Source organism: Theobroma cacao, chromosome 8 (genome assembly GCF_053813885.1).
Source record: "Theobroma cacao isolate CCN51 chromosome 8, ASM5381388v1, whole genome shotgun sequence".
Lineage (NCBI taxonomy): Eukaryota > Viridiplantae > Streptophyta > Magnoliopsida > Malvales > Malvaceae > Theobroma > Theobroma cacao.
Window position 1 is genome coordinate 8,412,478 of NC_142646.1, and position 27,983 is coordinate 8,440,460.

At 33.7% G+C, this 27,983-nt stretch overlaps 3 protein-coding genes and 1 pseudogene across 3 annotated transcripts; 2 read left to right on the forward strand and 2 right to left on the reverse strand.

The window, feature by feature from the left end:
* Positions 1 to 9,317: 9,317 nt before the first annotated feature.
* On the forward strand, positions 9,318 to 13,213 carry SCL1 (SCARECROW-like 1). Its single transcript, XM_007019277.3, has 4 exons — positions 9,318 to 9,575; positions 10,083 to 10,143; positions 11,203 to 11,512; positions 11,610 to 13,213. The coding sequence occupies exons 2-4, from the start codon at positions 10,135 to 10,137 to the stop codon at positions 13,001 to 13,003; spliced, it is 1,713 nt and encodes a 570-aa protein (XP_007019339.3). The 5' UTR covers positions 9,318 to 9,575; positions 10,083 to 10,134; the 3' UTR covers positions 13,004 to 13,213.
* A 527-nt stretch (positions 13,214 to 13,740) lies between these two features.
* On the reverse strand, positions 13,741 to 19,903 carry LOC18592498 (Polynucleotidyl transferase, ribonuclease H-like superfamily protein). Its single transcript, XM_007019280.3, has 14 exons — positions 19,769 to 19,903; positions 19,608 to 19,664; positions 19,442 to 19,507; positions 19,194 to 19,327; positions 18,988 to 19,097; positions 18,124 to 18,243; positions 17,943 to 18,013; positions 16,867 to 16,926; positions 16,329 to 16,384; positions 15,861 to 15,921; positions 15,470 to 15,737; positions 15,050 to 15,231; positions 14,673 to 14,968; positions 13,741 to 14,086 (listed from the first exon to the last, which is right to left on the reverse strand). The coding sequence occupies exons 1-14, from the start codon at positions 19,859 to 19,861 to the stop codon at positions 13,963 to 13,965; spliced, it is 1,698 nt and encodes a 565-aa protein (XP_007019342.3). The 5' UTR covers positions 19,862 to 19,903; the 3' UTR covers positions 13,741 to 13,962.
* Positions 19,904 to 20,130: 227 nt separating this feature from the next.
* LOC18592499 (sequence-specific DNA binding transcription factor) lies at positions 20,131 to 22,856 on the forward strand. The gene is made up of 5 exons (XM_007019282.3): positions 20,131 to 20,295; positions 20,387 to 20,516; positions 20,601 to 20,801; positions 21,128 to 21,295; positions 22,152 to 22,856. The coding sequence occupies exons 1-5, from the start codon at positions 20,162 to 20,164 to the stop codon at positions 22,623 to 22,625; spliced, it is 1,107 nt and encodes a 368-aa protein (XP_007019344.3). The 5' UTR covers positions 20,131 to 20,161; the 3' UTR covers positions 22,626 to 22,856.
* A 1,539-nt stretch (positions 22,857 to 24,395) lies between these two features.
* Positions 24,396 to 27,965, reverse strand: LOC18592500 (mitogen-activated protein kinase kinase kinase 3-like; annotated as a pseudogene).
* Between the last annotated feature and the right edge of the window lie 18 nt (positions 27,966 to 27,983).

Below are 27,983 nucleotides of genomic sequence, written 5' to 3' on the forward strand. Positions count from 1 at the left end.
CCCGGGGGCAGCAACATCGGCAATCACATCTGCCATGGCTAGAGACGAAGCAGTGAACAGCACCAAAATTCCTAAGCCGCAGGCGTGAGGGAGAGAGAGTCTGCAGATTGGCGCCAAGGATTTGCTGTTGGCGCAAAGGAAAGAAGCACTGAGCGGAGGAATAGAGAGAGAGGAGCGGCGGCTGGCGCAAAGGAAAGAAAAACTGAGCGGAGGAATAGAGAGAGGAACAGCGGCCGACACAAGAGAAGGAAGAGTGAGCCTAGTGTCACGGCATCAGACACGGTGAAAGGTGGACGGCAAGATCCTGGATCCCATCGCCGGCGAAGGGGGTGGAAAGAAGAAAGAGAGCAAGAAGGAAAAAATGGAGATTATTTTTTAGAGAAAAAGGCAACATAATAGTCAGGAACAAGAAGAACAGAGAGGAAAGGACGAAAACCATACCTCAGTGCAAAAAGAGGCTCCAAACGACACCGTTCAAGTGAGGTAAAAAAAATCATATTTCTTTCATAATTTATTGTGTTTCGTATAAATTGGGCTTATTGTGGTGATTGATGATATATGGCAAAGTTAAATCATTTCAGTATAATGCTTTAAAATCTTCAAATAGCATTCTGTAAGTAGGGAAATTAGCATGAGCAAAAGTGTAAAGATGCAAAGAGATAGAATGACAAGTATTTCATTTTAAAGATGATTAGTCAAAAACAAAAAACAAAAAATGAAATAGGTAAAAATAAAAATAGGATGTTTCATAATATATATAAAAAAAATGTAAAAAATGGAGATAGATAAGAATATAGGAGTATATATGTATACATATATATATATATATATATGTTTAAATGTATAATAGTAAAATTATGAAGAGATAGATGTTTGGTTACAAAGGTAAATGAAAAAATAAATAAACATATAACAAAACAAAGAAATACATCTAATTGCTAAAACTAAATATATATAATATGTATACATGTAAAATGTAATGGAATAAGATCGGTAAAATGAAAAAAAAAAAACAAATGAAAGGAGATAATTTTACATAAAATGTAGAGTTAATAAAAATGGGATGAGATAATAGATTATTTAATATAGATAAAGAATCATTTAACTTGGTGCCGATGATGGGATAATCGATCGAGATGCGAGAAGTCGCGATCCCGAGTTTATGTTCCCTAGGCTCGGAATCCGAATCAAGGCCCCACCAGTATGATGGGAGGGTCTCGTTTTCAAGATTCCGAAATCCTTAATAAATAAAGAGCTTGATTATACAAAAAAAATTACTTGATGAAATTACTTGATAAAAATAAATAATAAGTAATAAAATAATGATAAAGTGATAACAATTCAAATATATAATAAATAATTAATTTGTGAAAATACAATATACATGACATTAAATAAGTAAATAAATAAATAAATAATAATAAAAAAAATAACTAATTTAAAAGTAAGCATTGAGTATTAAGTGGCATAAAGAAATGTGAAGATAAAGATAAAAAAATAATAAATAAGATCTTAGGCGTTAGGTTTGAATAAAAATCGCTTATGAAAAATATAATAATAATAAAAATATAAAAATATATAAAAATAGTACAATAAAAATACATATAATTTCTATTCACTAAAATAACATAAAATTATAAACAATTTGCCTAACTATAAGTGAAAAACAAAGAACTTAAGAACAAAAAAATGTAAAGTATAAAAAATAATAATAATAAATAAGAATAGAAAATATAATAATAATTAATAACAACAAAAAATAGATAATTGCTTAGCATATATGTATCGCATCATATATATATCATTGCACATAAACATTTCTGTTTTCGAGTTTAAGCCCCGATGATGGGATCTTTCGGGGATCCTGCGAAGGCGGGTATTTCTCGAAAAAGTTCCTTAGGTGAAAAAATGTCCTCGGGTCCCTCCAGTATGATGGGAGGGCTCGAGAACCACCTTTAATAAAAGGCTTTTGCCCGAATTGGGTTCATTATGCACAAAAATATTATTTAAAAAAAAAAAGAAAACGTACGATGACCCCAATGACGGGAATTATTCGTCGAATTTGCGAAGGCGAGTTTCTCGGATAATTCCCTAGGTGAGAGAATATCCCGAGTCCCACCAGTATGATGGGCGGATTTGAAAAATATTCTCGATAAAAGGTTATTTGTCCGGCATTTTTATCTCACGTCATGCATTTCATCTCACCACCCATTTGCATTCCATTTTAGGTTAAATAGGAGATAAAATAAAAAATAATAATTAAGGAAATCTAGTGAAATTAAAAATTAAAGCCCAATAGGATAATCTAAAAATGGTACCGTTCATGGAACGGGCGTCCGAGGGGTGCTAATCCTTCCCCGGGCGTAACCGTACTCCCGAACCTAGATCCAGAAAATTATAGACCGGTTTAAGGTTCTTTTCGGTGGGCTTAAAATTAATTTAAGTTTTCATCGATTAGAATCGAGTCAATAGGTGGCCAATCGCACCTAGTAAAAAAAAAGATTGGTGGCGACTCTTAGTTTAATTTTTAGTGAGTTTTCACATTCACGTCTAGCGGTCGGGTTCCCGAACCCGCACGTTACGACAGATTTGTTAAATATTGCATATGTTTAAAGATCAATTTACCATATTTGTTATTTTATTTTTTAGATTTGAAAAATTGCATAGGAGACAATAGCTGAGTTTAAGCCTAATGTGTTATTTTTATTGGCTATTTGCATTTTTCAAGTAATGTTATCAATTTATCATTAGGTATTATGCATATTTACACTACATTTATAATTTATTTAGGTTATCTTACCATAATAATTTACACTAATTATATATTTACTTTGAACATTTTTAGGGACATATTCTACAAAACCATTGAATTGGAGTTAGAGGTCTATCTTTTGAAATTTAGTAATTTATGTTGTGGAACTTTAAAATGTGTAACTTTTAATCCAAAATCAAAATCATGACGGATATCTCTTCTTTGTTTATTTATTATATGAAGATTAATGTTAATTTTTTTATGATCATATTTAATTAATTAGCTTAAACTTACAGAACTTTTGAAACTAATGTTTATTTATTGTATGAAGATTAATGTTTATTTATTGTATGGAGATTAATATTATTAGCCATTTAAAAGAAATAAATTAACTCAAAGAGCTACATATATCTTTAGAAATAAATGAACTTAAAGTAATCATTTACAAAGGATTCCATAAAAAAACCCAAGCCATACACAAGAAAAACCATACATAAAATATTCCAAGCCTAAACTCAACTATTAGCAGCTTAAAACAATTTAGGCCCAGTAGGAACAAATTGACCAAACCAAGGTTGATTTTGGTTGGATAAAATTGACCTCTTGCTTGATTCGGTTTAGTTGATTAGAGAGTAAATTTTTTTGGTCAATTATGGTCAAAACCGAATTGAGAACTGACTAAACCAAACCGTGCTTACTCTTACTTTTAGAGAAAAGGTAATGACCCCGTGACAAGTGGTATCAAAGCAAACTCGACTTTGACCTGATTCCATGTCAAGCACCTCAAAATGGAGGTAGGCAGGATGGCCAATGGCGACGAAAGTGTCGTCAGAAAAAGTGGGTGAGGATGTCACGCCTAGATTTTCAAGAAAGAAATAGGCAAGGTGCTTTCAAAAATCCCATATTGGAAAGGTAGGAGAGTCTTGAGTGACTTATAAGCGGTGACATTACACACTTCATTATTTTAGCCTTTTGGAGAAAGGGTAATGATGTCGTGATATTTCTCTTTAGGGTTTTTTTTTTTTAGGATATTTATGGATGAATCTTGGCTTGGTCTAATAGTGTCAATTGGGGTTGAGCTCGAAGGCCTAGACTTATGAGCAACAACTAGTTTTGGTTGTTTCTAAAACTGACCTAATGGCCAATCTCAATTTTTTTTATCTTTTTTTATGGTTTTTCTATTTTTTATAATTTTTTTATTTTTTTATTTTTTCCATATTTGACTTTTGGATTTTTTATATTTTTTAATTGTCTTAAATTTTTTATATTTTTAGATTAATTCTATTTATATTTATTATTATTGTTACTATTTAAAAAAATAGGTGTGTACATGTACATGTAGGATATAGCCATCTAGGAAACAGGAGACAACTGAATTACATGTGATCGTGAATGAGTCCAAGTTTTCATTATCATTAAATTGAGTCTGAATAGTTTATTAGTAACTTAACTCATCTCAAATATAATATACTTTTGATTTTTCATTTCTCTCTCTCTTTTTATTTTTTTTCCTTTGAAAGGTTAGATGAAGTGAGGCATTGAAATTTATGATATTTACATTCAAATTTTGAATATGAAAAGTGAGTAGCATTTTTGTTTTTTTTTTTTGAGTAAAATATCCTTACCCCTCTAAGTTTTGATCAAAATTATATGAAGATCCATTAGTTTTCAAAATGGATACTTTGTCCAAAAAAAAATTTTCGCTGAACATTTAAGTACAATCGTTAGTCAATAGTTAGTGTTTCCATCAAATTGATAACATGGCAAGAGTAAAAAGATAATTTTACCCTTAATTAATTTTTAAAATTAATATTATATAATTTTATTAATTAAAAAAAAAAAACTCCCCAAGGAGCACTGGAGCTCCCCTCCCTTGGGCTTGGGGAGCATTGATCAGTGCTCTCTTTTTTTTATTTTTTTTAAATATAACAATAATTTTTAAAATTAATAAAGAAAAAAGGGTATTTTAGTTTTTTTTATTTTAATTTCTGTTAATGGTGTTTTCATTTTTGAAGCGGAGTGTTAATTTAAAAATCTAATAGAGTCACGTGAAATTTCAAGTAAAACTTAAACAGGTGGGGATATTTTACTATTTTTATTTTATTTTTGATTCGAAGAGCAACTAGCATTAAATCATTCTTCAAGGGTATTTTCTTGCACCATTTTCCAAAGCTAAGTAAGGATTCGAGAAAATCTTCTATCCTATTTGTAATTGACATGATCAATCATGAATTCATAACAAAATTATGCCTTTTAAATCGTCAATAGCATTGGTCCTATTTGTTGGACTCAAAAAAAAAAAAAAAAAGAGACAGCCGTAAGAAAGCTGTGCAACTTATATTTTACAAAAAAGAAAAACAAAAATTATACTATAATTTTTTGATAGCTTATGCCAATTAAGGACGGAGTTCGGCAAAATAATACTATGTTCTTAGAGAGGAAACAAAAAAGAAAAGAATTTTATGAATTTGGAGTCAAAACACCCTTTAAGGTACGGTTTTCGAATTTTGTCAAACGAAAAAGAAGCAGTAAGAGAGGAACAAATATCCTCTGCCCTGTTTATACCCCTTCCCTGCTCCATGTATACAAAAAATGTTGCCATGCCTAAATTGATATTCATAGACATGAGCCTTAATTACCACAAGTGATTGATCGTCTTAAAACTAATTAATTGGTATTAGTAATAAAGTTCCCTTTCGTATTAATAAGTTTGATGAAACTAGCCCACTAATCACTCAACCACAACTACTTCTTATTTGCCCATTAATCACTCCAAGGTTTTTGGTCAAATAAGTTAATAGTCAGTGCCCTAGATTACTTCAACATTATTTCCTTCTTCAAGCCATTAATTTTGTAACAGTAAATTAATTAGGATGACATCATTTCATTTCACAAAATATAATCACCAGTTTTTAAATTTCAATTTTGTTGAATCATATAATCTCACCTAAAACCAATTGACATAATATTTAAAAAATTTATTAAGTTATTTAAGAAAATTTAAATAAATTATTATTTTTTATAACATTCAATCAAATTTTTATATTTTTATTTTACGTCAAATAAATTTTTATTTTGAACTAAATAAACTTTTATGACTAATGATTAACTTAATTAAAATGACTTTTATCATTTTATACCACGTGACAGTTAATGTGACATGCTGATAAATTATAATAAATGATTATATGGTATATTGATGTGATATGATTACATAGCCAGGAACAGTTTTTGCTCTCTACATCAATGTCACGTGGATAGAAAATGATAAGTGATATTTTAACTAATTATAATTAATTAATCATCAATAATAAAAATTTATTTGATACATAATCAAAAGTTTTTTCAAACATTATACCAAATCCATTAATATAAATAAAATGATGAAAAATGTCATAAATCAATTTGAACAAATCAAAGATAGGAACAACAAAATTGATTAGTGGGAAAAAAAATTTTTTATACTAAATGAAATTTATGTGCTTAAAATATTTTAAATTTAAACTTCATGAGATTCTTTTTATGGTTACCCTAATAATTTCTAATTCCCAAAATACTAAACGCCAAGTTGCTAGGACACTACTCTAAATTGAATTGAATTAGAGGAATTATTCTTATCCCCTTCTGAGCTGGAAGCTAGCTAATGGAGTATTCAATTTTCCATGATGGTAGAAATTTGTTAGTGTATTTGTTAGACTAGAGTCCAATGGCTTTGGTCCGGATAAGATAAGGAAAGAGGTGATTAGGACACAATATTAATAAATCAAAAGAAAAGTTGGGTCTTTGCAGCATTTTCAATGCCTAATTCCCACTAATTCTTATCTTATGATTGCTGACAACTTTGTTTTGATTCATTTCCCATTGCATTCTTCAAAAGGTTAATTTGACTATACAAGCAAGAAAAAGGAAATTAACCCTACCCAAATACAAATGTATTTCTCCAGTGTATAAATCATATTTTTCATTAAAAATAGAAGAAAAAAAAAAAAGAAGACAAGAACGATGGGTATGTGTGATACTATAAGTCTGATGAAAGACTACAAGAAAACCACCAAAATTTCTTGGTAAATCAGGCTTTTTTTCTTTCTCGAGTGAAATAGAGAGGGAAAAGAATTCACTATTTCAGCGTTGACCCATTCTCGTCTTCTGAACTTGTACGTGTTTCGGCCACCAAGATGTAAGCAATTTCTGGAGGACTTATCCGTCTTTTTGTCCATGCACGCGTTTTGACAAAAAAGAAAAAATCAAAGCTTACACGGCGAAAGAGGGTTGGTTTGATTAGCAAAAGGCTTAGAAAACGCTTACGAATTTTATTTTAATAGTTTATAATAACAAAAACCTATTAACAAAACAACAAAATAAGATACCTTTTGACGCTATCATAATAGGCAATAAAGCATGATGATTATGCAACAGCTCCATTCACTTGTTTGAGAAAAGAGCAAAGCTAACATCATTGACAATGTCAAAATGATGCAAAAATTTTATGAAAAATGCTATCTATATTCAGAAACGGAGTTAGAACATTTTTAAAAGAGTCAAATAGGATAAAACATTTATTGGTCAAAGAAAATTTTATATATAATTTAATTCCTCTTTATTTAAATGATTAAGTAAAATTTATCAAACATTGAATATACAAAAAATGTACATAGAATATAATGATGATGTCATATATATATATATATATATATATATATGATTAAATAGAATTATGAAAGAAGTCTCTTTTACTTTTTACGCTCAAGAGTAGAAAAAAAAATAATTTTCAAATTCAAACAAATTGATTTTATTATTTTGTGTGTTTTATATGAAATGGGTAAGTTTAAGAGGAAGCTCTCTTTTTATTTTTTACTTACCTTTTAAATTGTTAATTAATATATTGGGTTATTGGGTTGAGCTATTGAGATATAATATGTTATGATAGATTATTGGGTTAGATTACTAAGATATAACATATTATTATTAACTTAGATTTATATTAAAATTTAGTGAGTTTGAGTTAGTAGATTCACTTTTTTTAAAAAAAATTAATAAGCTTAACATATTAAGTTAGAATTTATTTGATGGGTTTAACAAGTAATATGCTGACTATAATGATTTTAATTTCATTAAACGGTTTGAGAAATAAAAATAATTATTAAATAAAAAATTATTTTGAAGGTCATTAAAAATATATGTAATACATAAATTTGTATTGAAAGAAATACAATCATTTCGTTTTGTCAATTTGTATGTGTATTTTTGTTACTTAAAGTTTACAGCATACATATCAAAATGTATTGGTTATTCTAAATAAAAAATGATACATTGATGAAATTCTAAATAACGGTGTAACATTGTAATTTATATTTGAGAATTATAAAATAATTTATTAATTTTTAAAAATTAAAATCATAAAAAATAAAATTCACATAACAAAAAAAAGAAGACACATAATAAGTAGAAGATAAAATCACATATGATATAATAATAATAAAAAAAAAGTAAAGTACTATTATTTTTTAAGTTTTGATCGAAATTACGCGGAGTTCATTAATTTTCAAAATGAACACTCCATTTTAAGAATACAAACACACTAAATAAAAATTATAAAAAAACTAAAATATCTTTTCTATCTTTATTAAAATAAAAAATTATAATTATATTTTATAAAATAAAAAAATAGGGAGCACAGATCGGGGTCCCTAGCTCACCAAGAAAGGCGAAGACCGGCCAGTGCTCCCCAAAGGAGGGGAGCACCAGATTGGGCTCCCCATGGGAGCACTCGTGCTCCTTTTAGGGAGCCCCAAATCGAGTTTTCCAAGAAAGCTTCGTGATGGGAGCCTTGTTTTTAATTAATAATAATAAAAAAATTTATATAATAGTAATTATAAAAATTAATCAAGAGTAAAATTATTTTTTTACCTTTATCAGCAAGTTGACAGAAATATTAACGGTTAACTAACGGTTAGATTTACGCGTCTAGTAAAAATATTTTTTTAAAATGGAATGTTTATTTTGAAAACTAATGAATTTTCGTGTAATTTTGATTAAAATTTATAGGCTAAGGGATTTTTACCTTTAAAAAAAGAATATGATTGATAGTTTGTAGAAATTTACGAAAAAAAATCTATAAAAATTTAAAATATATGAATAAATAGAATATAAATAAAAAATAAAAACAAAGATAACAATATAAATTAAAAAAAATAAAAAAAATTTTAAAATTGAGTCAGGCATATGAAATTATTTTGTTATTCTTTATTTGTATTAATTATTAAATAAAAAATAATTTTGGAAGTCATTAAGAGAATTTATGAAATATATTTAAAAATTTTACATAAAATGAAAAAGTTTTAAAAATTTTAATCCTTGTCTATATTCAAAAACTATTGGAATAAAGACATAGTAGAATAAAAGAGTGCAATTTGGTCTATTGGATATATATAGGATGAGATGAATATTAAGAAATTGACTTGGAATAAGATGTGAAGGTTTAATTTGCAGAAACTGAAGTCAATGTAATTCAATTCTAACATATAAAAAGGTTTTAATATGATGGGGTTTTCTTTTATAATTCAAGAAGACAGTGTAGATATTTGAAATTTGTTACGCGGTGAGGATTGAATGATTTGAGAACCAAGGATGGTGCTACTGGACCACACCTAGGAGGAGAGCATGACATAATTCTGTCAAACAGCTTCTCCCGGTCAGACAAGTTGGTATAAACATGCAGACTAGGACAAACGCAAAAGAAAGAAAGCGAGAAACTGCTGAGAGAAAGAAAAGTCTTGTGATAAACTGAGGAAGTTTCTGTCTTCAGAAAGAAAAAACGTTTGAGGTGAGTTTCCCACTACTTCTCTTTTCCTTTCTTTTTTCCATGCTTTTACTTTAGATTCCAGAAGATTGGATTTTCATTTGTCTGTCTGGTCGTTTTGTTATTGCAACTGGGGTCATGGAATATTGATCTGTTCAGATTCTTCTACATGGTAGCTAAAAATCCTTGCAACCTACCAAATAAAGTATATTATAATTATTTCCTTATCTGGGTGTTGTCTGTTTTATTTATTTATTTATTGCTTATTTGTTTATTCTTTTTCTTACAAGTTTGGTTTTGTTTCTACTTCTTTGTTGGGGTTTGTTATGTGGTTTGTTGCTTTTCAATCATACCTAACCCGTAATCTAAAGTTTTCTTCTTTAATATAAAGTTTATAACAATAAAGGAGGTATATTTGCTTTTGGGTTGGTATTTAATTACTGGAATACAAGGTCAAAGCCCTTGTTTTCTTCTCCCTTCAAACACAATTCTGAGGCTCATCTTTATCTCCGGATATCTGCTCAATTGCAGGATTTGACCGTAGAAATTATGATCTTTGCTGTTTCCTCTTGAGGTCTTTCTCATGTATCAGGTACAGGGGAAAGCATTGTAGTTTTGATCTTCGTTTCATTTTCTTTTTCTTCTTTTTCACTTTTAGATGATGTTTAAGCCTTGCAACGATACGAGTAACTTGTTTTCAATTGTTCAGATCATAATCTCAAAATTGAATGTTTGGCTGTCTCCTGTATGTTGCCTATTGTTCTCATCTTGCCTACTACGATGAGAAACAGTCTTTTCCTTTTCCTTCAAAATCAGATTTTCTCGAAACCTGGAATCTGGTCCCTGTGAGCAACTATTTGGTAGACTTGTTTGCTAATTTCATTTTTGGTTATGTTCCTCTTGGGATATATGATTGTACGGAAGAAAGTGTTCTTTGCTAAGGGATCTCTACTGAAGCACTGCTAATTGTGTACTGTAGGTTATCTACCTTCTCTGTTATTTATATGTTAATGATGATACCAAATCGTGGGAAAAATTTTCTATTAATTAGTTATCTCAGTCTATGGCATCTTTGTTAAGATGTTTCTGGTTCTTGAATGCAGAAATTACATTGTTAGATATAATTAGAAAGAAAAAGAAAACCACCAAAATAAGTTGAATTTCTGGGCTCTTTCACCTTCCCTGACTTCTGCTTTTCTTGACCAGTGTCTATGCTTGATAACTGGGAAAAGTAGAATGGTTCCGACATAATTGGTTGGACCATATTGCTTTACCTTTCACCATCCCCACATGTGATCTTCTGGATCGAACTTCAACTATAGGATGATCAGAGATAAACAGTAAACTATAGCTGCAAGGCGCCTTCTTTTTTTCTTTTAAAAAGTAATAGGTGATGTGGTCCATTTCTTACATAGACCAGCTTTTCTCCAGCTAGCCTGTCTTACCTTACTGCCCAAGTGCCCATGGTTAGTCAGCTAGTTCATATTAAGATTATCTCCTGTTACTCATAAGGTATTTAAGTTCATAACCAGTTTTTCTTTAAGAGGCATTCTTTCATTTCATGTCTTACACCAGTGTGCGTATTAGGTTCTTACCACTAAGAATCTGAGATAAACAACTGTTTAACTTCTATTTACAATTTGTTACACAGGATTCATTTTATAACGCCACCATCCAGAGAGTTGAAACCATGTCTTTAGTAAGGTCTGCAGAACCAGCTACTGCAGCATATGGAAATACCAAGCTCTATTCACTACGGGGCAGTGACAGTTCTGGCTTGTCTGCTCAAATATTTGGCTCTGATAAGCATAGGCCCGTATACATTACTGATTCTTACAGCAATGAGAGCTATGAGAAGTACTTCCTTGACTCTCCTACGGAAGAGCTTATACATCCATCTAGTTCTGGCATTTCAGGAAGTTCCATTCGCCCAAAAGATGTCTCTTCTTATCAGCTACGAGGTAGTTCAGTTTTCTCCACAATTTGTCAAAAACCATTAAACTTTTCTAATTTTTAATTTGGTGCCCTGATATCTATCAATCCAATATTTTTTATCAGATTACTTGGAAATCCAAAGCCCAGAAACATTAGACTCTGATACAGATAAGATGAAACTGAAGCTTCAAGAACTGGAGAGAGCTCTGCTTGCTGATAACGATGTTGATGAAGATGATGACATGTTTGGCACTGGTATAAGCATGGAAATAGATGGTGAATGGTCTGATCCTATCAGGACAGAATCGCTCCATGACTCACCCAAGGAATCATCATCCTCAGATTCTAATCTCAGTAGCACCAGCAGCAACAAAGATGTATCACATGTTTCATCTCGATCTCCTAAGCAAATGCTTATTGAGTGTGCTGCTGTACTCTCAGAAGGCAACATCAAAGAAGCTTCAGCCATAATAAATGATCTTCGCCAGATGGTCTCAATTCAAGGAGATCCTCCTCAGAGAATTGCGGCCTACATGGTTGAAGGTCTTGCAGCTCGCATGGCTGAATCTGGAAAATATCTTTATAAAGCTTTAAGATGCAAAGAGCCCCCTTCTTCTGATAGGCTTGCAGCCATGCAAATCCTCTTTGAGGTGTGCCCTTGTTTTAAATTTGGATTTATGGCAGCAAATGGTGCAATTATAGAGGCATTTAAAGATGAAAAGAGAGTACATATAATAGATTTTGACATAAATCAAGGTAGTCAATATATTACACTGATTCAAACAATTGCTAAGCGGCCTGGTAAGCCACCTCACTTGAGGTTAACTGGTGTTGATGACCCTGAGTCAGTACAACGCCTTAATGGAGGTCTTGCAATTGTTGGGCTAAGACTTGAGAAGCTAGCAGAAGCTCTTGGTGTGCCATTTGAGTTTCAAGCGGTTGCCTCAAGGACATCACTTGTTACTCCATCTATGCTGGATTGCCGGCCAGGCGAAGCACTTATAGTGAACTTTGCATTTCAACTCCACCACATGCCCGATGAGAGTGTTTCAACCATAAATCAGCGAGACCAGCTTCTGCGGATGGTTAAGAGCTTGAATCCAAAACTTGTTACTGTTGTTGAGCAAGATGTGAACACAAACACATCACCTTTTTTCCCAAGGTTCGTGGAAGCCTATAGTTACTACTCTGCTGTCTTTGAGTCTCTGGATGCGACACTTCCAAGGGAGAGTCAGGATAGGATGAATGTTGAAAGGCAGTGCCTGGCGCGGGATATAGTGAACATTGTTGCATGTGAGGGAGAGGAAAGAATAGAGCGATACGAGGTTGCAGGAAAGTGGAGGGCAAGGATGATGATGGCTGGCTTCAGTTCTTGTCCAATGAGTCCAAATGTGATTGATATGATTCGGAAGCTTATCAGGGAGTATTGTGACAGGTACAAGCTGAAAGAGGATTTAGGTGTACTTCATTTTGGTTGGGAAGACAAAAGCTTGATTGTTGCTTCAGCATGGAGGTAGAATAATGAGGTTAATGTTACTTTTCCGGTATCTGGCTTTAATTCAGTTATGTGTGGTCATTGTAACTATAGTTTTGTGTGGGATCCAGATGCACACTAATGGAAAAAGACTTTTTGTTTTTGTTTAAGCTAATGTAAAATCTAAGGGATGAGTAGGGGATTGCTAATTATCTAACTTTTTTTGTAATATTATATGTTTGCTTTTGCTTTACATATTTGAGATATTTCTTTTCGAGCACAGCAAATTGTTAATTAAGTGTTGCACTTGAACCCTCTGCATTTAGCTAGTAAATGCCTGGCCCTACACTCTCAAGGTTAGTAGCCCACTTCTTTTTCTTTATAATGTTTGCTCCATATATGTTCATCCAAACTTGAAATAACTTGGAATCTAATTTGATTTGGATTTTAACAGAATCAGTAATTCGTATCTAAAAGGATACTTTGTAAGTAAAAGTTGGTAAATTCTTATACTATTTATTTAAAGCCAAAGAAACTAGTTAATTGTGAAAACTTGAGAGGGAAATGCTGCAAGAGACCTTGAATATTCAATTTCTAGCCAATTTTTTTAAAGCCAAATCAAAACGGATTAAAACAAACCCTGAATGCAAAATATTATTTACAAATATTTTATTGTTGATGCCCCAAGAGACCATTAATTTTCAGCAAGCCTCCAATGCATAATAAAAGTGAAACAAGGAAAATTAAAAAAATAAATAAATAAAATATTGGACAGCACCCTTGATAAAAACTAGCACTATAGAATTTTCATCATAAATTATAAAATTTTCCCAGCATCCAAAGAATAAGAATAACCTCTACCATTTTTCTTTTGTGGGCGGAAGGAGGGGATACCAGCATCCAAGGAATAATTGTCATTGTACAAATTGCAGTATCCTGAAAATTTACATAAGCATTCCTCTTTTCTCTTCAAAAATGCAAGACACCTTAACAGTGGTACACCTAATGCTTCATGCCAACAAAACACAAAGCTACTTCAGCTTGGGCCTGCAGCTCTTCTAAGACCTTTACAAGTTTCTCACGGGAAACCGTTGTTTCACTTTGCTCTGTAAGCATTTTCCTCAGTCTTCATCCATGCACATGAAAAACCAAGGAGAGATTGTGTTATAATAAAATATGCAATTGGAATTAGACGTAGTAAAAAGAAAAAGTGTTTGACATGGAAGGAACTCATAATTATCCCTGAGCTTTACACATAATTGCCCCAATATGCTCAATCAATAAACGATGCAAATATGGTAACTAAAAAGTTGCCTGCAAATGAAGCTGGCTCTAGCATATACAACAGAAGCCATGAGCTCTAACATCCACATATCAAAACATGGTGTCACAACTTCCCATATTACCTGCCTGGCTATTGAGCTCTTTTACTTAAATTCTGCATTACTCAGACTCTTAATTTTTGCTGATATATCCTTCTCACTTCTCAGACATATTGCACACTTCAAGTAAGGGCATAACCACCACATACAAGTAAAGGGTATGACTGTCCAAATATAAAGAACTCACAAAAAATAGAATGAACTGTATCAGAAACATACTCACGCCCCATACTTGTACTTTACTCCAAGCAAGATATGGTAATTTGAATTCATTTAAGAGACAAATAAATAAGCATGGCATACTGTGAGTGACAGGTAGTGAAACCCTACCTATGAACAATGGCTATGTCCCCATGTCCTGTGCAAATTATAAACATGGAGTTAGTTGGTAATGCAGTGTGGAGACTATAAACCCTAGCATTAATGCGAGTTAAAATTTCCTTCAGCTCAGTTGAAACATTGTTTTTGATTCCTTTCCAATTGGCAGGTTTCTTATCACATGTAAGCAATGATATCATTTCCGCAAGTTTTCCATTCAACTTTACATCATCCTCAGCTTGTTTTCTGAAATAGGAATTCAATTCTGAAAAGTGGGTCCAGACAAAGTGTACACGATCATTCTTGACCTACCACAACAAATAAATGCAACAAGTTGGTAAGCAAGCCAGGATAGAAGGAAAATCTCTAAAATGAATGAAGCAGTCTACCTCTTTTCTAGCCTTTAAAAGAGCTTCATCATCGGAGCACACTGGAATCGCATGGGATGACTCAGAAGCATATCGCTTCACTATGGAAATATCATCAATGAAAGATGAGGTCTTGCCACACTCACCCAAAAGACTAAGGAGCTTTCTGCGCATAAATGACGGTGGCGAACCAAAATCAGGTCCTAAAACAAGAAGCAAAGACATATGTAAAAATTTAAATATAAATTTCTACATCAAGAAACAAAACTAAACATATTTCATATGATACATCTCCTCAACTGTAAGGTATATTTGAGTTTCTAGATGTAAAAGACTAGAATCAATGTACAATTTTCTAGGAGCCGCATCCATAAGACTAGCTAAATCTCAAAATTTATCTACTGATGATTAAATGTGAACACAGAGAAAAGAATCACTTACCATTTTTAATCTTTAACAGAGCCAGTTCCATAGCAGCTCTTGCATCTTCGATACTATCATGTCCATTCCCTGATTGCTGAATCTCGCTAGAAAGAAATCTCTTGGCAAGAACTCGAAGAGCAGTTTTGTAAGATCCACCACGAGGGTGTTTGTATAATACAGAGGTATCAATTACCAAATCATGAGAAATCTTCAAAGCTAATAAGTCATTTTCCAAGGAGTGCCCAATTAGGATGGTATCTTTGTAAACCAGCTTCAGAAAATCTTCCTGAAGATGGGAAGCAACTGTAAATAGTTCATATAAGAATAGTTTTTAATGGGAAATCATACGAGAATAGTGAAGTAAAATATACTGTCATTGATTGGTGACAGTAAACAAAGGGTAATGAACCTGAACATCTTGAAGACTTGTAGTCACTCCACTCAGCATCTCGTATGTGATTCCGCTATACCTGCTTAAGCAATAAAGATCATTATCAAATGAACTAATGATTGGAAATAACAAAGTGTTGTGTCTGTGTGTAGAGAGAGAGAGAGAGAGAGAGAGAGGAGGTGGATGACCAGAGAAACAAATTTGTCAATACAGATTTGAACAAACAATTTGGCATATGGGAATTGGATTGGGAAAAATTTTCAGAAAAGAAACTTCAGAATAAGCTGATCAACCATTTCTATGCCGGTCACATAACATTAAAGAGAAAGCAGATGAAAGGAAAGATGATTTTCATGTATCTGGAAAAAAAAATACCTACACTACAATACCTTTTTCAGGATTACAGCTTCTCAGCTATGACTGCACTGCAGTTAAAAAAAATAAAAAATTCCACTAGGGCCTAACTACATTCCAAATAACATTTACCTTGTGTTGTAATCAGTGATAGGGTTTGATGGTTTAACCAATTTATCTAGTACAACCTGTCAAAAAATTGCATTACAGGATTAGTGGAGCAAATAAGCAGGTAGTTACATATGATCAATTTTACAAGTCCAACATCCCATTAAAGAATTTATATACCTAGGATAAGGATAAACCTAATAAAGTTCTAAATTCTAGGATCAAGATAGAAGCATAAAAATTTGAACCAACAACATGATGCGGCAACAAGAAAGATGATTTACTCTATTTTTTTTTTCTGCCTTTTTTATGGCAATGAGTAAAAAATTGTAAAAATAGTTCTTTGAAAAGACATATGAGGTGTGAGCTTTATTTTGATGCATTAAATGTCAAGTATAGGCCACTAGCAGAATTTTCTAAATGAAATTAAAATAAATTAAATCTACAAACTAAACATGCATTTAATAAGACTGTAATATGATAAAATAGTTGCTATAAACTGAAATGGTAAACAAAAAAAAAATGAAAAAAAAAAGAAAGAGAAAAGATTAGTTTAACATGCCTGTCCTTTAATATCAACCAGGGTCACTCTTGTAAGCTCGAAACCCTCACTTGTTATACACTAGCACATGAAAGCAAGAGAAAATGAGAAGAAATACACAAGCCCATGATGTGGTAAGCATACAAATTAACTACATAAATACATGAAAACTTAATAGCATGCCCCAAAGCAAAGAAGCAAAATCTTTGCAGAGTAAATGAGAAACTTTTTTCTCAAACAAGCCTATTGGTAGAGAGCATGATGCAAGAATATATAGACTACGTCCAAACCACAGGTGGGACTGGAGATAGATCAGCCTACCAAGCCAATTACATGGCAATTCTAGAAGGCAAAGCACTAACGCTTGTATGTTCAATCTTCTCACAAACTAAAACAGTAACAAATTTGTAAAAAGCAGCAAAGAGAAAGCAGAAAAACTAACATTGAGCATGAATAGAAGCTACCAGAGAAGGCTCTATCTCAAGCAAAACCTTCAAACCAATGGACTACTCATAACCCAAAATAAATGCCCTGATCTAATTTTATATTTTTATACATTATTTGGACTTTATTTTAATTCAAACAATGAGGTCATCCACACTGCTGGAGATACAAAATGAAAGGAGGGCAATAAGTCTGGTGCTGATTTGTACCACCTTGAAAGCCAACATAGTAAAAAACCATCAACTAACTTTACTAATTGACTTGGCTTGAATTTTGTTATCCAGTGACCAAAAAAAAAAAAAAAACAATTGTTTACAACGAACTGGTTAAGTAAAGGACTAACGTGTCAGCCAATGTGAATTAAAAATGTTATTATGGACTTTTTTCTTTTAAAGAGTTAGCATGGCCTAAAATGAAACGTGAAAAATAATTATCACATGTTCAATGAAGAGAAACAGAGCAAGCAAGATTTTGGTAGAGACTAGCACTTGCAAGAAAAGTACACTACTAACTTTAGCTTATTCAGAGGAAAACAACATCTTGTCACTTTACACTCTCCAAACCAATAATTCACATGATTTTATCACATATCATCAATAAACAGCAAAAATGTCATTATTTTCATTCATAACTGACTTGTTGGTAGGATTTACCATTTCACAGTCAAGTGCCAATATTTTGTAAGGAGAAGATCCAGCAGAAGCAGGAAGAGTAGAAACAAAACCTGCATGGAACAAATCCAACTATGAACCAAGGATATTTGAACAATGAAGAAACAAGACTAATATGCAAATGAAATTTTATGTGAAAACCAGAGAAGAACATTATTCTGACCTGGTTGATTAAGGCAATATCCATTGTCTTCTAGTTCCTTTGCTGTGAGTGTGTAATATGTAACAGGGAAAGGAAGATCTTTCAAGAGTTCTGTGGAGTCCATTTCAGAGATGGATCTTTCTGCATAAAGATGTCATTTTATTATCAAGAAATTATAAGTTGGTAGAGATCCCCAAATAAGTTAGAATATTATTACACATAACATTGGGATGTTCTGATGCTGAAAGCAATGAAAAAGGTTTTGTCAAGAGGCAGCCTACACTTTGCAACATCATAGCAATTGTCTCATCTTTTAACTAAAACTCTTTTAACAATCGTAGACATAACAAAAGAAAAATTTTTATGATGATGTGTGAGATATTATTATGATAAAAATGCAAAAGTTTATAAAGAACCATGTGTAAGAAACTGACACCAGAAAGTGTTAGCTATTCTATAGCTGAATAGAATTGTCCATGAATTTACACATCTACTTATTTGAGTTTTTTTCTTCTTGCAGAAAAGTTATCTGTCAATTTTTTTAAATGATTCGTGATCTTACACATCAACTGATGAGATGGCATTTTGAGTATAGGTGCAGCCAAACTACTGATTGATTGTCACCAAATAAGAGGATTACTGCCCAACCTAGAGTGAGTGGTAAAGAACTGAAACACCACTGTCAACAAGTGTGGAACAGCATGTTAGGACACCCTGATGATTACATGGGCTCATAGTGCCCCAGGCTTAGATTTTCTACTCACACAAGTTGGACTAGCACTGTTCTAGTGAAAGCCTATTAACCATGTAGAGCACCTGATTCCACATATAAATAAGAACTTCATGCAAGCATAGAAGTGGACTGCGCAAAGATAGGTGATCAACCTTGTTCAGCAGACTGGCTCGTGTCCCTCACTGAATCAATTAGGTTTCTCTTTCTCTTCACCTTGCACGTTAGCAGTGCATCTATTGTCTGCATCCCATCCGATACACAGCTATAATGAACAACAGAAATCATAAAGATACCACATTGCAAATAACACTAAACGTATTCTGATAGAAAACAAAGTGGAAACAAAATCATTACCAACCTAAGAGCTAAAAGTGCCCTTGGATTGCCACAACTTTTTTTTAAACCAGAAAGTGTCTTGGATTGTGCTAAGTACAAAGCTGCATCCAGGCCAGGGACATAAAGCATCACAACTTTCGGAATCAGTGGCTTATTCTGCAAAACATATAAAACCCCATTTTTTTTATAAACTTCAGTGATGAAACTTTTTGTTCCACACGTCCATAAGGAAACCAAGTAAATCGTAATAAATAACTTTATACTCTTTACCTTAATAAAAACCCAGGAAGGCATGAATCCTTCAGCAAGAACCCAGGTAACAAGTCCTTGAACGTCCTGGTATCAAAACAAAAATACCCAGATCTTAACTATGTTTATTACATTGTCAGGAGTTTGACTGATTGGAAAAGATTAAATGGAGCATAGAGAAGCTTACTTGCAAATTCAAAGTAGAGTTAGTTTCTGGCGTCTTGAAAACAATTTCTGCTTTTGCCTGCAAGGGGTAGGCTTTAGGGTTCATTTCTTTCTCCTTTATATTAAAAAAAAACACAATAAATTAAATACAGAAAACTTGAAAGCAAGAGAACAAGAGAGTACTTGAGGCCCATAAATATCATAGAAATTAGAGCTCTCATTATTTTCCTCCTCTGAACTTGCTGCCCCTTCACTCTTTTCCTTTAAAGATGCCATCTTTAAAAAGAACTCCAATTCCGTCTCTGAATTTTTTATGGGAACCCAAAAAGAATAAAAAGAATTTCGTCTAGGACAGAAAGAGAGAACCAAGAAGAGTTTGGGCAATTCGGCAGAAAGGAACTGGAGAAGTAGTCTGAAATAAGTGTGAACTTTTATATACTAAGTTACGGCACTGGGCTGAACCGGGTTTGATGACGAGCCGTTCTAAGGTTTGGAAACGGTGCGTTTTCAGCTCTTTAAGTAAAACCTGGAATACGTGGGAGGGAAGGTACCAGAAAAAGAAGCGGCGAGCGAAAAATGTCGAAAACGCTGGTGCAGCCGATAGGGCAAAAGCGGCTGACGAACGTCGCCGTCGTGCGTTTGAAGAAACACGGCTTGCGATTCGAGATCGCCTGCTACAAAAACAAAGTCCTCTCCTGGCGTTCCCGCGTGTAAGTTAACGAACTTCTTTATATATTTCTTTAAAATTTTAAAGTTTTTCCTGAAATTAATTAATTTATTGAAAAAAAATCCCCCAAACAGAGAGAAGGATTTGGACGAAGTGTTGCAGTCCCACACAGTTTACGCAAACGTTTCGAAAGGAGTACTTGCTAAGACCAAAGATTTGGTTGCTGCTTTTGGGACTGATGATCAGACTAATATTTGTTTGGAGGTAGTTCCATTTTCAATTTCAAAAGTAATTTTGGTTTTTTTTATGGGAAATGCCTTTTATTTTTTGGATTGGATTTTTTTTTAGATTTTGGAGAAAGGGGAGCTACAAATTGCTGGGAAGGAAAGGGAATCTCAATTTTCTAGTCAGTTTCGGGATATCGCAACGATTGTTATGCAAAAGACTATCAATCCTGAAACTCAACGCCCTTATACTATTAGTATGATTGAGAGACTAATGCACGAAATTCATTTTGCTGTTGATCCCCATAATAGCTCCAAGAAGCAGGTCTTTTTCTTTCTTTTTTTTTTCTTTTTCTTGTTAAAGTATTTAGCTGTTTATTCTGCTAAAAGAACTGATGAGCCTTCTGATATGTAGTGCAATTTTCGTGTCATATTGAAACATGCATGTTTAATTCATCAAGCATTAACTGTGTTAAGTTTACTTTTCTTTGATTAAAGGCAAATTTTCCAACATTTCGTCCATATTTAGATGAGTGAAGTGATGGCTGGTTTGCAATTAGTCATTTTGCAGTAGTATTATTTTGTTGAAATTTGTGTATCTTTATGCTGGCCTTGTGTTGTCTTCGTGGCTTAAGGCTTTATATTTTGCAGGCACTAGAGGTTATTCGTGAGCTTCAGAAGAACTTCCCTATAAAACGGTCTCCCATGAGACTACGAATCACTGTTCCTGGACAAAATTTACATTCTCTGTCTGAGAAGCTCAATGAATGGAGTGCTACCATTGTTTCAAAAGAAGAATCTGGAAGTCAGCTATCAATTGTAAGTCCTGAGTACTTGCTGCACCCTCAATTTCCATGGGGAGAAGCGTTTTGACTCTTCATTTAGTCATTTTATTTTGTTGTCATAACTGTGGTTTTAAGTCTACTGCAACTTTAGCATTACTTGCCGGAATATTGAATCTGCTTGCTTCACATGGGTAGTTCTTCAAGCATCACTGTATGTGAGTTATGTGAATGTGATAACCAAATCCATTGAAAAATGTTCTTCGGACTGCCAGCAAGATTCGCTTTGAAGCTGAAATTGTTGGCTAACCAGGAAGTCAGGAACCATTCTGTGAGGATACTTGAATGGTGTTGCAATTTTTGTTTATTTTGGTTTTTGTTTATGGTAATAACTACACGTGTGAAGCAAAACAAGGGGACGATGTATATCCATACATAAGTGTAAACCTTGTCAAGTAGGTAGAAACTCATGTCCTTTTATAGAATTTTAGTTCTCATGAATATAATGTTTTTTAATTGCTTCATGTCTTCTTGCACCTGTAACTTTCTCTTATTCCACTGGGCATTAAACTCATCCACAACTTTTATGCTGGTAGTGATGTATAAATTTAGATGTGCACTTCACTGATCAGTTTTATTGAGAAAGTTGTGGAATCATTATGAGCTACATATCTAAGAGATTTTTGTGATTATCATCCTGTAAATTTATGTGTCAACTACTTCTGTTTTGTTTACTGCTTTTTACATTTGAAACTACCCCAGCATACTTAAGGTTGCTGCACTATTAAATTAGCTTCGCTGAGAGACCAAGCTGTACAATTGGTGGTTGATATCTCTTGAAGCGTGCCCTGTCTTTTTCAGGTGCTTAAGCTTCCTGTTTGATCCTTGTGCAGATTTGTGAAATGGAACCAGGAATTTTTCGAGAATGTGATGCACTTGTGAGGAATTCACAGGGTAGATTGGAAATACTTGCAGTGTCCGTGCATGCTGAGGGGGATACCCAGGTCGATCTTTATGATGATGAAGATATAGCATCACATTTACCCAAGGAATCTGCTGATTCAGCGCCATCAAATTTACCCCAGAAATCTACTGATTCGGTGCTCCAACTAAGTGAGAAAATGCAAAAACAGACCATCTCTTCAGGAAATGAGAATGCTGAGGGGGAGGTAAAGCAACAAAAGTGCAGCACATGCAAGGCGTTTGTGGGGGATTCCAAACAATACAGGGATCACTTTAAGAGTGAGTGGCACAAGCATAATTTGAAACGCAAAACCAGGCAACTTCCTCCTCTTACTGCAGAAGAGTGCTTAGCTGATATGGAAATGAGTGACTCAAAGTCCGATTTGCAGGATTACTCATTTTGACTTGTGGCTTAAAACTTATGTGGGTGCATATACCTTGTGTTTTTTTGTTTACACTTTTTAGCTGTGTCAATCAGCTGGACAGGAACTCACTTGTAAAATTTGCTCATGCAAAGTTGAGTAAATTGTAGTGCAATGCGGTCAGAAAAGTCACCTGTCTCTGGACTGTGTACGTTGGTGGACTCCGTCGTCGCCTCTCTCACTTTAAAAGCAATGCCTTTTACTCTTCTTCTATGTCTGTATAGCACTCATCTAACTCTCTTTTCTCTATCTGGAAAACTCTCGCTTATTGCGTTGTTTGCTTGATACGAGGGACAAGATAAAGAAAGAAAGAATGAAAAATGAGATTCTATCAACAGAGCCACCATCTCCTGATATGTACAAATAATCTACTCTACCAGACAAATTTACATCTTCAAAATTGACATTCTGGAACAATTGCCAAATTGAGCATGCTGATTTCCATCTCTAAGAACTTCTAAGAGAGTCTGCTTTTAGTTGTTGCCTTATAGTCTGGAGTTTCTCAGAGATCTTGTTCACTGGTCAAGACTGCACCCAGGATGAATTGCCAAAACATTACTCGTTCTGTAGCCGTATAATGCCTAAATCTTCTTCTTTTTGCTTTGCACACGAAATTTTCACACAGCTTCAAGCTGTTTCGGTGATGATGACATGAGTGCACTTTGTTTACATGCCAGGATGCTGAGGAATAGATTTCCATCCACAAACAAACTCGGGCAGCAAACTGGGTCTACTTTCTATATTTGTTTCTGATATCTAGTTCATTTACATATTTCACAAGTTTGCTTTTAGTGAGGAGGGGTCTAAGAGGAGTGCTACGTTGATGGTGCTTTCCAAGGATCAGCTAATGAAGCTAACTAAAAAGTTGGTTGATAAGAAGCATGAAGACAACTTCCACAAGCTGATTTACACTGTTCAACTGAGTTCGAACAAGGTGACTCAGGTATAGAAGTGATTGATATTTCATTCCTGAAAGGATAAGGTTTCTAAATTAGCTATGAGTAAACAGGAAGCTAAAAAGATTATGATCCAGGATGAGATTATGGGATGTTAACACTTACCATGAGCTCTTTAAAAGTCTTGTTCTGCTGATTGGTTGTATCCTGTGATCTCTATCCTGTGTCGATATTCTTGTTCTATCGGAGTAAAGATCTGAAGCTGAAGCTGCCTGCTTGAGAAAGCATAAGAGAACAACAGTAAGAAAGATCACCATTTGCAATAAGTAAATTTGACATATAAAGAATATGGAAATAACTACTGTCACAGCTCATACTTGTCCAACAAGTCAGAAAGATTTTGTGATTAAATAGGGTGGGGGTAAGGACAAAAGGAAGAAGTTTGAGATCCATTCATTGGCTTGAGGATGCCATTGATATGTTAATTAAGTAACATTCGAGTTTCCTTCTCTTGCTATACAATCTTTCATGTGGTTACTAAATGAGGTTGGAGTAGATGAAGAAAAAAATACAGCTAGAATTAAGAACATAGATTGTATAGCAGATTTAAGTTATAAAATATGGTTTATTGAAGGGAAAAGAAGGAAACACATATTGAAATATCTAAGGAGTTCATGGATTATGTCTATCCTGATTGGCATAACAAGTCAAGAAACAATCAAAATTTTGACATAGCCTTTCTTCTTATGATTTTTTTTATATATATTCAAGTATACACAGCCACTAATGCACATGTTAGGGAACCTATAGTAAAATGAAAAAGGAATTCTAAAAGATGCCTGCGCATCCTCAGAAGTTATACCATATATTTTCTCCCATGTAAGCTAGTCGATGCTTCATCAACCAAATTGATTTTCGCTGCTTCTACCATAGACTGTTCTTGTATAAAGGGATGCTGTAGCAGCTGTACTGCTGTAGGGAGAGCAATTGGATCCCTTTGCAAGCAAAGTTTTATAAAACTCTGTGCATCCGCTGAAAGGTTATCAGGATTTCGGGAAAATCCTTGCTGTTTGCAATCTTATATATAGCTGCTACCTGGATACAATGCAAAACAAAATTGGATAGGAAAACAAAGCTGACACTATGAAAGATCAGTTATACACTTACGAGATATCATACCCCCTCATACTGGCTCCAGGGAGGTTTTGATGTTGCCATCTCAAGAATTGTACACCCTAAGCTCCAAATGTCAACAGCTAGGCTATAGCCACTAGTATTCATTATGACCTGGCAAGACCAATGGATGTTAGGCTAATCCATAAGAGCTTAAATTAACCAACAGAAGAAAATAAACAGACAAAAGGAGCATACAGTAGATGTGGAACATGTGCCATCCAATGTGGACTTCCTTTAAAAGAAAGCATTGAAGAACATGATGTCATCCGGGTTTAGAAGACAAATATATCAGATACATCTTCCCCTTAGTAAACAAGATATTAATAGAAAATGAATGAATATAAATAAAATTCATACATGTTTAGCCATGCCAAAATCAACAAGCTTAATTTCACCATTAGAATCTACTAGTATGTTCGGGCCTTTGATGTCCCTGGCAGGTGAAATAGATTTCTTTTGAGTTCCTTGATGTCGTTGATGGGTGAAACACACCTCTTCATAAGAATTTGATTGACCTATAGTAACAATTAAATACCTGTGTGCTGTATTTCTTCTGTGTAAGTAAGCTAGCCCACAAAGTATCTGCCTCGTGTAAGCTCGAATAACAGGTTCCTTGAATGAGCCATATTCACCAAGCAATTTATGGATTGAACCTCCTGAAACATATTCCAAATACACTGAAAGCTTTTCTGTTCCCTGCATCAATTAAAATTGGATCATTTCAAGTTACTCATGAATATATGTACTTTTTTCTCAATATATCACTTTCCTGCATTTGAGGAATAACAGAATTTGTTTTGTCCTATTTTTATCCTTGTTATGAAGAATAACATGTATCAGTCTCCAAGTTTGATCAAAACTTCTAAACAAGTAATGCTCCTACTCAAGTTCATTTATCAGCTTTATCCGGAACTAACTAATATATAGGTGGTCAAACTACATTAGCTTGAACCGCTTCTAATTGCTTTTTACAAAAAGAAAGAAGGGTTTATTCTTCAAGAAACTTGCCAAGGCTACAGTTAAATTTAACAAAACACAATTTACTAACACTGTTTTATAGATTGTAGGTAACAAAACATGAAGGACGGTGTATGAATGGAGATCATACAGGAAGAAGGAAGGATTTACAAGCCTACCAATTCACTCCCACAATACTGGACAATGTTTGGATGTGACAACTCACTAAGCAATGCTATCTCCTGTTTACATGAGAAGAAAAGATTACAATCAATTGCCTCAAATATTGCCATGTAACTATAAAATAAATATATATAAATAGAGGTTTAAGACTGTGTAGTGTCATGAAGAGTGTGTGCATTCATGATTCATATGTACTGTGTAATTGATGATGATTGAGATTATTTATTAATTAAGCAGTGAAATTTTGTAAAAATTGTTCAGAAGAGAGTATGTAGATGCTACGTGTGGAGAAAATCAAACAAACCTGGTTCAGTTGTGTGAGACATTCTTTTGAGCTTTGATCATCAATAATGAGCTTAACTTCCTTCATTGCACACAATGTTCCATTTTCACTGTTAGCATTAGTGTACAGCAAATATTAGTATAGCTTCTTCCTTATTCTTACAAACTTTTTGCACATATGAGAGGGCACTGAAATATAACAATTTAGAAAAGGTTAGATTACCTATTAAATCCAGCATAAACATGTCCAAATGTCCCTTTGCCTAGAAGCTTTCCCTTCTTTCATTTAGATGGAGAATTCTTTGAAGGTCTGGTAGGGGAGCCAGGAGGCAGGGGAAGAGGATGACATGGATGCTTCTTTGTTGGGGTCTCTAAACTGGCATCCCATGGTGACAGACATTGGGGTGATAGTTGCAAATACGAAGCTTTTGATCCAGAATATGAACTGTTCGACCATAAGTGGCTGTTATGCTCTTCAAATACTTTGCAATTGCAATGTAGCATTTTGTCATGGAAGCCGGTAGTTCAATAAATCAAACATTTCGGATTGCAGTCTAATTTTCTCAATAAAATCAAGTTGATGTTTCAACAGGCACACTGTTGTTGCAACTCAACCAAGATTGCTTTTTTTAAAGGGGCTGCAAGTAACCTACTTGAATGGATGCAACAACCACAGGGCGAAACAGATAACGTGTAAGCCCCTTCTTGGCTACTGATGAGTATAAGCCTTTATGCACTAAGCTTCCTCCTAATTTGCAATTTTTTTTTTCACATGAACATGTCAAGTTTTGAAAATGATAACTAACACATTTCTGCAGCTAGCTTTTCGAATGTTAGAAGTGCAGGTTGGCAATAGTAGCCATTTTTTTTCTTTGTAGTAATATACTAGGATAAAAGTGTGTAAATTTTGGTATTAAGAGAAAACACCAAGCCTATTATTTTTAAGAATGAGGTTGAATTAGTTCCATTAAACTTACCTTCGATTTAATTTGTGAGGCCATACTGAATCCAGATTTGCTCAAATATTTGTTGAAAGCTAAATCCGCGTTCCTGATTTTCCCACAATTTTTCAGTCCTAGGAATTGAAATCAGGTGGAATCCACTCTTGGACCTCAAAATATGGAAGGATGGATTCCTGCTTAATTGAATCAAAAGAAATGCTAAAGATGATAGAAGAAAACTTGTGAAGTTCTGCTTAGATCAAACCAGTATTGGCTGGAAATATAGGGGACAAAACAACAAAAGACATGTATCCAAAATTCATTCTACTTCTCACTTTCTTATTTCCCTTTAACACTGAAAGGCAAAGAAGTGAATAACATGTTCTCACTACTTTACATCCTAAAAATGTTGACATATCTTTATGACCAACTCCAAAAGAGAACAGAAGATCAAACAACTTGAAAACCAAACTTCTAAAAAACTTCACAACATAAACCACACACCTGAAGGAACTTAAAGCTCTATGAATGTCAGCGTTATCATCATCATCATCAGAAGACTCATATGAGCTTGAACTTGAAAGTGACACCCTTTCTGAGCCAAAACTTGAAACCCTTTGATTGGACTCCACTGATGACCTGCGTGAAGCTGATGGATGCGGCAAAGGATAGGCTTTTTTCTTAATAGTTCTACTTCCTAAATCTGAATCAGAATCCCAAAACACTGAAGATCCATGAAAGGAGATTGGATAAGCTTCATTGTCATAACTGTTTGTTGGAGATTTGCGAGTGAGTGGGGCAGCTTCATGGAAGCCTTTTGGCTTCTCTATGTTATATTTATTGTTCTTTCTTGTTATTGAAGCTTTCTTCTTGCTGCTGTCTTCCATATAAAAGGTTTGGTTACT